This window comes from Eurytemora carolleeae, unplaced genomic scaffold, assembly GCF_000591075.1.
Source record: "Eurytemora carolleeae unplaced genomic scaffold, Eaff_2.0 scaffold296, whole genome shotgun sequence".
Lineage (NCBI taxonomy): Eukaryota > Metazoa > Arthropoda > Copepoda > Calanoida > Temoridae > Eurytemora > Eurytemora carolleeae.
In genome coordinates, this window is record NW_019396202.1 from 36,828 (window position 1) to 50,502 (window position 13,675).

At 32.5% G+C, this 13,675-nt stretch overlaps 1 protein-coding gene and 1 non-coding gene across 3 annotated transcripts in view; one reads left to right on the top strand and one right to left on the bottom strand.

Moving 5' to 3' along the window:
* The window catches only part of LOC111697988 (uncharacterized), a 64,512-nt gene that overhangs the window by 21,086 nt on the left and 29,751 nt on the right, over positions 1-13,675 (bottom strand). For both annotated transcript variants that reach the window (XM_023468191.1, XM_023468192.1), the window contains 7 exons: positions 9,649-9,806; positions 7,251-7,386; positions 4,870-4,936; positions 2,548-2,618; positions 1,980-2,016; positions 1,564-1,641; positions 544-636 (listed from right to left, as the gene is read on the bottom strand). In XM_023468191.1, coding sequence (XP_023323959.1) covers positions 544-636; positions 1,564-1,641; positions 1,980-2,016; positions 2,548-2,618; positions 4,870-4,936; positions 7,251-7,386; positions 9,649-9,806 — 640 coding nt within the window. The remainder of the gene's footprint in view (positions 1-543; positions 637-1,563; positions 1,642-1,979; positions 2,017-2,547; positions 2,619-4,869; positions 4,937-7,250; positions 7,387-9,648; positions 9,807-13,675) is intronic.
* On the top strand, positions 13,323-13,396 carry Trnae-cuc (transfer RNA glutamic acid (anticodon CUC)). Its single transcript has one exon. It is a non-coding gene; the product is annotated as a tRNA-Glu (tRNA).

Genomic DNA, 13,675 nt, shown 5'->3' on the forward strand with positions numbered 1-13,675 from the left:
CAGAGTTTTATGGGGCTCACTGTACAACATAATTCTGTACTTTGTAATTTAATTGTAATTGATTGATGTGAGTCTGCTATATGCATTATGCATGTGTATTATTCTACGTAACACAAATGCGTAGACTTACCAGAAAACTCTATGGAATTTATTCAGTTTTTATGCTTACATTTGTAGTTCCTGAGATTTGTTTGCCAAAATATTAAATACTAATCGTGCTAATGGTAGAAATACGAGATCAACTAGTTTTTCAAGTCGTCTTTAAAGTCTCATCCTTTGTGGATAACTCTGTATCTAAACCTGAATCTACTGGGTTACCCACAAAGGATAAGATCGTAAAGACGACTTTAAACTCTTTAAATATGACAATCCCTGGGTTCAATTAAGTCTTAAATATAGTCTTTAAATGGGTTGTTAAATGTTTTAAATATTATGAAAAAGTTTTTAGTTACTTGGATATATAAGTATAAGGGAACAGAAGGTATAAATTCCACACAGTCGTCCCTGAAGTCTCATCCTTTGAGGTAAACCCTGTATATATACCTGTTTAAGACTTAGTATCACTGGTCCCAAATCTTCATCATTTGTGAAATAATTCCAGTGCTCTGTACTGTAGAAATACTTTTCATGTGTCTCCTGAATAAACAGGATCATACCAGAAAACAGATTGTCGTCCTCTTTCTCTCTTTTACTTATCAAATGGTTTTCCCTCCAAAATTGCCCATTTAAAGATTTCAATATCAATTGTGATATTTTTTAATCAAAAGAAAAAGCGAAGAAGACAATTATTACAAAGTTTGCTATCAGCAATTGGTTTCATAAAAGCTTAAGTCTTTTTAGTAATCTTAAACATTTACTCCATTCTTACTGGAAGAAACAGAATTACGTTTATTATTTTACTATCAAAATTTCTGATGAACAACTTTTAGAAAATGGAGTTTTTACATGAAAACAAACTAAAACAAAATCAATAATGAAAAAAATTGAGTTTTTGCCACAAATTTTGATTTTCCAATCTCTATATATTTGCAACCGACTTACATAATTGTCAAAAGGATTTATTTAATTTGAATTGATCAATACTATTCATTTTATTCCGCAATATTTTTACCTACATATCACAGGGTGTCTCAATAAACATGAGAATTAAGTGACGACTTCTATATCGTCTTTGTTCCGCGTGTCATTAAAACGTAAAAACAATTTTATGAGTATTCCCGTAATAAAAAATAACATCCGAAACTATTGGTCTTTTAAATTCCAAAATGTGGTCTACCATTATTGTACCTTCAAAATTGACGGAGTTTTCCAGAAATCTGCCCAGATTCCCTTTTATTTGATAACAAAAAAATTGTTTAAATGTTTGATATCCTCATTAATTTTAAAGATATAAAGAATGCATTCCACATTTTGAAAAGTTCAGAAGACATGAAATCTTTTTATGATACACTTGTTGTAATTTTAATTATCAAATATCGGAAATCAAAGACAATTTTTAAGCTGTCTCTTAATTCCCATGTCTATTGGGACACCTTGTAAAAAATGAATAAAATAATACCTAACCTGAACTACGCTTGTTAGATCAAAGCTTCCATATTTAGTCCAGTGCTCTTCAATAATTGATTTCTTCCGAACTGGTTCCTAAATTATATAGAATTTAACCTAGAATTTCGGAGACATTAAAAGAATTTATAAAATGTCAATATTTCAATGGGTTTTATTATTTTATACGATTATACCTAAATATCAGTAATTGAAAAGATAAATAGATAGTTAGAGAGCTCAATATAATTATTCAATTTGAAGCTAAATATCTACGGCATTCCATTATATGTAGGATTAGAAGACGACATTTTATAGATTTTTTTTATTCCTCTGAAATTCTGGGATTAACTTTGAATATATTTTAAAATTCTTCACTTAAACATATTCCAGATTTTTTTGCTAAACAAACGTACATTTAAAAACTTGAATTATACCTGTATAATTGGAAGACTAGTTCTGGCGTGCAATTTTCTTAAAAATATATTAATAAAAAACTTTTGTGAGTTGAATTTTTTTCTAAAAAAATTGTTCATTTTCTCACATGTCATTTATTAAGAATTGTGATAGGATTAAATTACTTTTCAAGACCAGAATTATCTTAGAATTTAGAGAAGGATTTAGTATGAAGAGAGGCCCAAGCATCCAAGTTATTTTGAAGCCATTAAAAGGATGGTAAGAGTAGTTTAAAGTGTTTTTTATGCAAAGATGGCAATGTCCGATTCAAAACAGTACCCTTGATGCCTATATCTGGTGAAAAAAGTCAAAGATAACGTAGTTTTTCTAACTCGACAGTTTAGATAATTTCACTTTTGTAGTGAACCCGGAAATAAAATTGAACAGTTTAAAGGACCAAAAACATGGATATCTTAGTCAGACTTGATCAGGCAAGATTTTAAGGGTACCGTTGTAAATCGGGCATTTACCATGAAAGACCCCTTATAATAATGCTTACAGTCCCTTCGAAATAAAAATTTTCCAAGTTTTCAATTTTAATATTTGTTCCTAATTCTTTTCAAGTTTTCCGAGTTCTCCTCTTCAGGGATTGTATCGAAATCATCGTCCTCGAACGAGTCCTAAATATTGATTTCCTCTTTGGTTTGAAAGTACATAAACAAAAGCTGGGAAATTTTGAACCGACTAAACTGGTTTCACATGAATATTGGAAGTTTTTTAACACACTAAACCGGTATGAAACAGTTTGGAACTTTTGAATTAAAACAGATTGAACCGGATTAAGAAGAATAATTCGGAACTTTCTTTGTTCCGAAGTTTACCGAACGGACAATGTTTTAAGATAAATAAACAAGAGCTGGGAACTTTTGAATAGACTTATGTCAAGCCATATTTCTTCCCCCTTTGTATTTAACTGGTTCTCCACAATGATAAATTAAGAAATCATTGACTGCTGGAAAACCTGCTAATAAGTAAATCAGCATTACATTCTCATTTCTCATTTTTTCGAGATTCGATTATTTTTAATGCTTTTTCCCAATAATACATGGCACAAATAACTAACTTGTGTGTAATAAATTGCTCTGAAAGTCTAATTTTCAAGAGGAAACACTTAAGAGTTTGTAAAGGGGGGAATTTCTGGTGGCAAGATTCAGATTTATCGTATATAACAGCACTTGTGCAGGAATTTTTAAAGTAACTGGACTTGTTAAAATTTTTTTTTAAGTGATGGAAACTCTTTAACAGACTATTGGGATTGTATACAAGGGGTTGAAGTCATTATCAAAATGACCAGATGATTTATTGAGTGAAAACTTTAATAAACCACATTTTCCGAAATTAAGTTTTCTGAATCCTTTGCAGATTATTTTATGAAAAGATATCTATTACATTAACCTGCTAAATATAGTAAAGCGCTGAATATATATTTAAAATTATACCCATACTTGGGAAGCTAGGAAAACAGCTAAGCTAAAATTACCACTGAGAGATGTCCCGAAAGGCAAGATCGCCATATTAAAGCCTTCTTTAAAAAAACTCTGATTTTACCTTTAATTTGGTCTCACATAGATGGGGGGGGGGCACGCGCACGTGTGCCCCCCCCCCTCCAGTTTACGGCCCTGTTTGTCGAAATATGCATAGTTTTTGTTAGAAACTCTGGTTTTTATGGGGGTTTTGTGGATTTTTAACAAATGTATCTTCTGCTTATTTTTACATAGTACATATATGTTCTAGATAATTTGTCTTTTGGACAAACTATCAGTTGAAGTAAATCTACCAACTAAACGCCTGTAATCAAGTATGAAATATTTATGTTAAAAGAAAATTTGACTCTCATTAATTGCCCTATCTAACGGCATTTTGCCTCTTTCATATCGTGAAAAACTGGCAATCATACGGTGGTATGCGATAATATCAATATAATGAAGACGACTTTTTTATTTAATTTTTATTGTTAACAAGCTTTTTCCAAATTACAAGTTCAGAGAAGCTTTTTTAATTGACAGTTTCTCTTTGTTTCCATTTATCGTGGATTCATGCTGTTTAAAAGCTGGATTAAAATATAAATTGAAATCGAAAGTCGTCTTCATTGTTTTATATAGTGGTCTACCACCGTAGGATTGTCAATCTCATAACATTGTGGGCTAAAATTCTTTATTTAAGTTCATGCTTAATGTTTACTGGGGTTTCTTGGATATAATATATATATACCGCACCCTGGACTAACCAGAATATTCCATGCTTAATGTTTACTAGGGTTTCCTGGATATAATATATATATACCACACCCTGGACTAACCAGAATATTCCATGCTTAATGTTTACTGGGGTTTCCTGGATATGATATATATACCGCACCCTGGACTGACCAGAATATTCCATGCTTAATGTTTACTGGGGTTTCCTGGATATGATATATATACCGCACCCTGGACTAACCAGAATATTCGATGGCGTTTTTTTCGACAATCTCACAATATACAGAGTTGCCATTTTTATTTTTTATTTTATTTTTTTGACCAAAATGCGACCAACAAAGTATTCAAAAAGCAATATTTTGTGCTCAATTGTTGAAATTGTGATCGAAAGTCACAGCTTTCTGAGCCAAGAACCGCAATGTTGAAATTGCGTGACCCCTGTTTCTGTTGATTAAAAATTATTCAAATTATTCAAATTGTCTCATCTCGTCCCCTTGCTTGTTCTACCCGCAGCACACGGTCCCCCTTGCAGCCTGCGGTGCCTGAGAAGGCTTAACCTAACCTTTGAGAAGTTGCCGCTTGGAAAATTGCAAATTTGGGAAGATGCCATTTGGGAAATTGTCACTTGGGAAGTTGCCCTTGGGAAAAACACCTATTGGTAAACTTAATCTACCTGAGATTCATGTTCCTCCTCCCGAAGTTCCTTTTCTGGTTGGTATGTATATGAAGGTGCAACCTCTCTATACAAATATAGAATTTGTTTAATTTAATGTGACCCTCAATTTATTTGTATAGTTATATGTCGATTCACTTTGGTACCATTTACACCTTTGTCGCTTTTACTTTGGTACCCTGTACACCTTTGTCTGATTCATATCAGTACCCTTTACACCTTTGTCTGATTCATATCGGTACCCTTTACACCTTTGTCCGATTTACTTCGGTACCCTTTACACCTTTGTCTGATTCACTTCGGTACCCTTTACACCTTTGTCTGATTTATGTCGGTACCCTTTACACCTTTGTATGATTCACTTTGGTACCCTTTACACCTTTGTATGATTCACTTTGGTACCCTTTACACCTTTGTCTGATTTACATTGGTACCCTTTACACCTTTGTCTGATTAACTTCGGTACCCTTTACACCTTTGAATGATTAACTTCAGTACCCTTTACACCTTTGTCCGATTTACTTCGGTACCCTTTACACCTTTGTCTGATTTACTTGGGTACCCTTTACACCTTTGTCTGTTTTACATTGGTACCCTTTACACCTGATTTATGTTGGTACCCTTTACACCTTTGTCTGATTCACTTCGGTACCCTTTACATCTTTGTCTGATTTATGTCGGTACCCTTTACACCTTTGTCTGATTCACTTTGGTACCCTTTACACCTTTGTCTGATTTATGTCGGTACCCTTTACACCTTTGTCTGATTCACTTTGGTACCCTTTACACCTTTGTCTGATTAACTTCGGTACCCTTTACACCTTTGTCTGATTCACTTCGGTACCCTTTACATCTTTGTCTGATTTATGTCGGTACCCTTTACACCTTTGTCTGATTTACATTGGTACCCTTTACACTTTTGTCTGATTCACATTGGTACCCTTTACACCTTTGTCTGATTATCGACGAAGAATATATTAAGATTTTTCCACCATCCTGTTTCACACAAAGATTTTAATGGTATTGTTGTGAATCGGATCATGCTATTCTGCAAAGGAAAGGTCACTTATAATATCGTATACAGCCTATTCAATAATTAACATTTAGCAGGACGCAGGAATGCCCCTGAAGCAACTTCTACTCATTCACATTCAGTTTCCTCATAAAAACAAACTTGTTCAGTGTACATGAGTTTTGAAAATACTTCCAAAGGAAAAAAAAACAGCTTAAAAAAAGGAACATTGCTTTTAGATCATTTTGTGTCCTACGCAGGTCAAATACTTCAAAGTTAAAATTCCTTAATTAAAGTACTTTTTGAAAGAGGCTGAGAGCTGGAGTTTTTGGATGGAGTTCAATTTACTGACTAAAGCTTTCAAATCATGTGGACGCTATTGGATTTGCTTCAACTTCTAAAAGTTAAGGAAATTAAAATAGTTTAAGATATGGTTGAGTTTCCTCAGACCTCATTCAACTTCAATCATAAATTTCTATCTCTGGAAATGTTCTAAGTCATGGTAAGGTGTTATGTTAATATTCGACTTGCAAAATCTTGCCCAAAGCTGGTATACAATCTCAGCTTAAAGGTAGAGTTCACAAAGAAAATGAAAGGGGGTATAGGCTTACGTCGAAAAATATTCAATGATGATTGCTATTAATCTTATTTTCTATATCTTACGTCTACCTTGGAGAAAATTGTTAAAAACGACTTATACTGAAGAACATAGCGTCAATACGAATTCTGAAGTAGCAATATTTAACTCGGATCGTAAAAATCAATTTAATTCCAAAGAAATTATTGAGATATTACAACCTATAATCATCGATTTATTTCGACGCATTAGTATATAAATAATTAACAAATTAACTGAATTATTTTTTTAAACATAAATTTAAAACAATTTTTTTTCATTTTGTGAGAAAAAAAGATTTTAGGAAAATCTAATTATTTGAAAAGCTCACAAGTCTCCTTATAGACGCAACAGATAGAAGTAAGATTAGTAGCAATCACCATCGAATATTTTTCGACGTAAGCCGGTACCTCCTTGCATTTTTCGCGAAAACTCCCTTTAAAGTCTAGTTGTGGAACGGCTAATTAGAACAATAAGCCGACCACCCCGGACTAACCAGAGTTAGAGGTATTCGGTTTCTTCTATTTGAAATCATATGCGGTTTGGTTTATATTTTAACAATCTTTAAAGTTACGGATTTGTTTTTTACTTTTTATTCAAAAAGTATATGCCGGCAAAAAAATATTCAAGAAATGAGGCTGAAAAATAGGAGAAACTGTGATCGAAAGTTATAGCTTTCTGGAATATTGACAGAACCATTAAATCCACGTGTGACTACAAAAGTCGAGTTGTGTTCGTTGGGATTCTATTTACCTGCTGCACTCTATCCAGTATCCAGGATTAGGGATCAGACTATGGGGGTAATATTCACAAAATTCATCTGAGCAAGCCTGAGGGGGTAGAGGGAATATTAGAGTAGTTGAACTCTTTCGTCGAGCAACTGCACATCCTGGACAAACAAACAAATATGTATGATTAAACATCTTTAATGAGAAATTACAATTGTAAATATTTGATATTTTAAATTTAATTATATGGTGGAATGGGATATAAACTGTCATGCGCTTAATTTTTAGCAATCAGTTAAACGGAAGATTTTACATTAAAACCTTATGGTGGTATTTAAAGTTTTGTTGCATGTTTCTAATTTCAAAAATTGGAGAATTAAGTGAACTTTTCAGAAAGATGAAAAACCACTTTAGAATCAATATCAAGAGGCATATCTTGCTTTATTTCTTGTGTTCTATAAGTGACATATTATGGCATAACTACAGTATGCACAGTAGCAAAATACATAAATCACCCAATAAAAGAAAGCAATTATAGTTCATAATATTTCCTATAATTTAGTCACTTCTCTCAAAATATGAGTTTCATTTATCAAAGACAAATGTTAACTCGTAAATATCATTCACAATAGTTTCTTTCTGGGAATAGAGCTTGGAGTACTATTGGAACATTATTGATTTTTCAAATCATCAATTATTTGTAAAAACCAATTAATTTTTTTCTCTCCTAATTTTTAGATAGGTTAATGTATCAATAAGTGGAAAACATCAATAATCAACCCTCTTTAGTCGGGCTGTATTCTTGTTTTGATTTGTATACAAAAAACATAAAAAAAAACATGTTAGTTAAACGAGGGAGGGAGTCCAGAGTTCCTCAAATAGTAATCACCGCCACCCAAATCTGTTTTGCGGCAAGCGCACTCCTCAATTGGAAATCTTCACCACCTCAATTAGTAATCACCGTAAAATTTTATTTTCTGTGATTTGAATTTAATGCACTTTTAACACAATTTTCGACATCTGTCGGGGTTTTATGGCATCTGTATTGACTTAAACTAAATTTTCAAATTATTTTCAGATTTGTTTGGTCAACAAAAACTGAGAAACAAGGCACAGTTCTTTTTAGCAGAATCTTAGATCCAATTCGCCACTTTAATGACTGCATTTCATGATTGGCGTCAAGATACAAAAAAGGTCGGGCTGCCTGTTTACTAAAAATTATCTCATCCCACCCAAAGTAATATTTAGAGGAAAATGCCGCAAACATTCTTAAAGCGAAACTTGAAACTAAAAAACGTAATATATTTCTAGCACTTAGTGTGGCATATTTATTGATTTTTTTTTCGAAACTAAGGAGCAATAAAGAAAGCTTTAACAATATTGCACACCATAGGGCCATTAAAAGAGGTCAATATGGTCTTATTTCTAAGAAATAAACGATTTAATTTTATGCCTTTTTGGGCTGATTACAATTTGAGGTGGTGGAGATTACCAATTGAGGAGCGCGCTTGCCGCAAAACAGATTTGGGTGGCGGTGATTACTATTTGAGAAACTCTGGACTCCCTCCCTCGTTAAACAAACATGACAAAGAAGAAAACATTTTTTTTTCTTTTTTTCTTCACTATTTGCTTCAATTTTCGGCAAATAATTGTTGGGCGTTTAGTTTCTTTGGTTTTTTTAAGACTTTTCAAGTTCCATAAAATTTTGAGAAGTTTTAAAAATAAAAAATGTTTATTCGTAATATTTTCTCTTCTTTCACTATAAATTATAGAACTTAAAAACTTTCATTCCATTGAAACTATTTTTTGATTTAATAAATCCAGTTTTTATTTATTCCAAGTTAAACAAATATATTGTTTTATCTTTAAGGTTGTTTAGAGACTTGAAAATTAGTGGAAGGACGAGCATTTTAAGACGGATTGGTCGAGAACATGAGGAAATGGTGCTCGCCGAGAAATCGTTGCGGCTGGCTTTCCTCCCCCTTCGAGGGATATAAAATATTAAGACACAGAGCTGAAACTTTAGAATTGAGAATATCGAAATCAATGCTTGATCTCCCTTTTAGCTGATCTGCAGATTATTATAATCTTTATTTTTGATCTCCAATAAAGTATCAAAAATTTAACCAATAAGAGAGTCGATTTCAAAAGCAGAATAACAAATCAGAAGCCGGTAAATTTTACGCGAGTACTCTCATTGGTCAGAGCACAGCAACAAAAAAAGTGAGAAGTATTAGGAAAATCAAGTTTCTTTATTGAATATTCAGATTTAGCAATCCGGATTAAGGGTATCCAATTCTAAAGCTTTCAGCTCAGGCAAATCTTTATTAACGCCTCTGCATCAGGTTAAAAATATAAAAGGATAAAAGAAATTTAGAGGCGGGTAATCAGTTCTTATGTGCATTTATTTTTTATTAAATTACCTAAACTTTGCGCTTTAAAATTTCTGAGTTGTTGCATGAAATCAGAACTCTCCATTAGTGCCATATCTGCAAAGTGTAGATCACAGAGAATCTGGTTTTTAAAGCGTCGAGCTCTCTTCTGGTTTGGGCCGGTCAGGTTCACACCACAGCTGTTACACCTGGAAAAAGAGGGACTTAAAGGGACTGTCAGCGTAATTTCAAGTGACCCTCTATGCAAGGATGGCTATGCCCGATTCTCAACAGTTCCCTTAAAAGCTTTGCGGTTTCTCTGCAAAACTGTCATTCTCATTTCTACTGTAGGAGAACTTACAGAAAAAATCAGAGTTAAATACTTTTAAAAAAGGAATGTTCGCAAAAAATGAAAGGGGGTATAGGCTTACGGAGAAAAATAAGCGCTTTTGATCGCTGCTAATCTTACTTCTATCTGTTGCGCCTATAAGGAGAAAATTGTTAAAAACGACTCATGCTGAAGAACGCCCATGCAAATTCAGAAAGTTCCAACATTCAACTCAGACCGTAAAATAATCCATTTAATTCCAAACAAATCATTCAGAAATTACAAACAATAGTCATTGATTTAGTTTTTTTTTTAAATTATATTTCTCTGGTGGATTTTCTAACAAATTCCTGGAAAATATGAAAATGTCGTCTTCATTATCAAAAATCCTCGAATCAGGAATAAATCGTTTTCTAGGAAATTACCGATAGAAGTAAGATTATTAGCGTTTAAAAAAAACACTTATTTTTTCGCCGTAAGCCTATACCCCCTTTCATTTTTCGTGAACACTCCCTTTAAATCTGGAAAACCTACAGCATCTTACACATTGAAGGATTCAAGAGCACCTTTTAATGAAGTTTTTGAGAAAAAGGAAAAATTGTTTAGTCTTAATAATAGTTAAATCCGAAATCGATTAACACTACTTTATTTTTTATCTTTTGTGTTTGTAACGAGAAAATTGTCAATTAAAAGTTTATGACTGAGAGCTGAGAAGTTCTGTGAATTCTCAGAGTTGCAAATTAAATAATTTAATTATTTTTTAAATAAAGAAAATTGAATTGATTTCTTTCAGCTGTTAAATTCCCAAGTGTAGATGTAAATCCCACTTTTCTAGATTGTGTTAAGATAGATAGATCACACAAACAACAGTTTTTAAATAAAAAAGACGGCTAAGTTTTAAAGATTTAGCTTGTTTTTCTATACTCCTTTGACCACTTTAAACGTTACGAAAACCACAGACAAATGGCTAAAAGACTAATATGTATAATCTCACCACAACACATCATGGTTACATATAAATTAATTGATACTCTTAATACTGATTCTAATAGATCTAAAGTTTGTAATCTTAAATCCATATTTCATACTGAAAGTAAACACTTATTTTAAGAATATATTTCTAAAACACTATATCCTGTTTTTCCAATCAAAACTAGTATATTCTGTGAAGTATGTTGTAAATGGAATTACCAAGAATAATAAAAGATTTAAAACATGACTTTGAAAGTATTGAAACCGATCTATAAATTAACGAACGTGGAACGAGATGTAATATATTGAAAAAAGCACTGTCGAGAATTTTTAACGTTAATAATCAGGAACGCGTTCCTAATCTGGAATGCGCTTTAAACCAGGAACACGTTCTCAATCATATAAAACTTACAAGTCATTTTTCCAATATCATGGTAGATAAATCTTTTGTTAAGACTAAAAATTCCAAATAGCTGCTCGTATATTGTCTAGCTATAAATCTAAACAGCTAATAAAAATGTCTAATAAGGTGAGAATATTACATACATCATACAATTAATCTATATGGGGGGGGGCAATATTTAAAGAAAATAATGTTCAATACCAATCATTGAAGTATTGCATGCATGTTTTGTAAAATAAAAGTAAAATATAGATTAGCAGTTCAATTTTCTTTTGCTTGCATGCTTGCTCTACCAATACTATAGGCAATGACTGATCTATTTCTTTAAAGAGACTATAGACGTAATTTCATGTAACTTTTCATTTAAGCATGGCATTTCAGATTCATGAAGCCGTTTTTCTATTTTAAAATGTATTGAATTCTGATATTTTTCTACATTGTTTCTAGAGTATTCCGTAAGCACTTTTAAAGAGATGAAAGAAAAATAAGGATATTTCTTTCATCCACACTATTATCGGAGGAGCATTTAAAATTACGTAAACAGTCCCTGTAATATCCCCCCCCCCATAATCGGAGTTTTTGGGAGGGTATGAAAAGTTGATTTCCTATAGTGCATACCCCAAAGCCAGATCAGTTCTGATTTTTATGTAAGAGAATTGTTTAGGCTTTCGGTTCATTATTAGGATAATGAAGGTTTAGCAGTATTGCAGGATTCTGATTGGTCAAGACAAATATTATTATCTCTCTCTCTGATTGGATTTGACCTCATCACTTACCTACGGTATTCTACAGTATTTTACAGTATTTTACAGTATTTTACAGTATTTTACAGTATTTTACAGTATTCTACAGTATTCTACAGTATTCTACAGTATTCTGCAGTATTCCGCAGTATTCCGCAGTATTCTACAGTATTCTGCAGTATTCTGCAGTATTCTACAGTATTCTACAGTATTCTACAGAATTCTACAGTATTCTACAGTATTCTACAGCATTCTACAGTATTCTACAGTATTCTACAGTATTCTACAGTATTCTACAGTATTCTATAGTATTCTACAGTATTCTACAGTATCTACAGTATTCTACAGTATTCTACAGTATTCTTCAGTATGTTACAGTATTCTTCAGTATGTTACAGTATTCTACAGTATTCCGCAGTATTCTACAGTATTCTACAGTATTCTACAGTATTCTACAGTATTCTACAGTATTCTACAGTATTCTACAGTATTCTACAGATTTCATCATTTTCCATCATTTTCATTGGAGATCATATGTTTTCACAGGAGAACCCCAGATTTGTATGGGATGCGGCAATTTCCCAAGTTTGTCCTAGCCACAGCAATTGGCTCCTAGCCAGTTCTAGTTGCAGCTCTCAACCACCTACCTGTCCTAACCTCAGCGCTTGGTTCATTGCAGCCTGTGCGGTAGCGCCTCAGAAAGCCTAACATAACCTTTGGGAAATTGCACATTTGGGACAATGCCTTTGGAAAAACACAGTATTTAGTGTTTGAAAATAAATAAATACTATTCCTATTAATAATTGCTTCTCTCACCGGATTTATCCAAATATTTAATTGTAAGAATATATTTGTTGATATATAAATTATTTAATTCTAAGAGTCAATTGAGAAAAGTTAGAATATAAAATAACTAAGTAATAACACTTTTAATTGAGAAGATTTTTTTAAAGGTTTGCTCTGAAGTAAGAAAATTGAGAAATACTGTTCATATTAAACATAGTAATAGTTTCTCTAATATTGAACAAATAATAATAATAGTGAACTTTAATGTTTCTGGAACACCCTGTAGAAAAAATACTGAAAGCAGCATTTTAAAAATGCTTCTCTTACATAGGGTTAGAGTTCAATCCTCTAAACATTTATCTTTGTATAATGAATATTTTTCCTTTTGCGCACAACCTTGCTATTTAAACTTCGCACACATTCCAAAACTTGTCCGTTACTGTTATCAGCATGAACGTAGTTCAAGAGCACCCACAATTGATAGTATCAACACTCCATTATGGTCTAGTGGTTATAGGACAGCTGGCTCTCACCCAGCAGGCCCGGGTTCAGTTCCCGGTAACGGAATTCCTTTTTTGGATTTTGTTAGCATACAAAAATTAGGAACTACTATCAATTATGTGAATATTTAGGTATTAATGAATTTTGCTCCAAGTACGTTATTTATTTTTCTAGAGGGGCTAATTTAGGTTATTTGAGTAATATTACGAAATTAGTCTACAGTTAATCCAGGCAAATAAGACAGATTTAATAATCAAATATCTTATACTAACCCGATATTCTTCTGGCCATTTTACAACCATCTTATTTAATAAGAAATTTTAAATATTAAAGTATTTAAATATG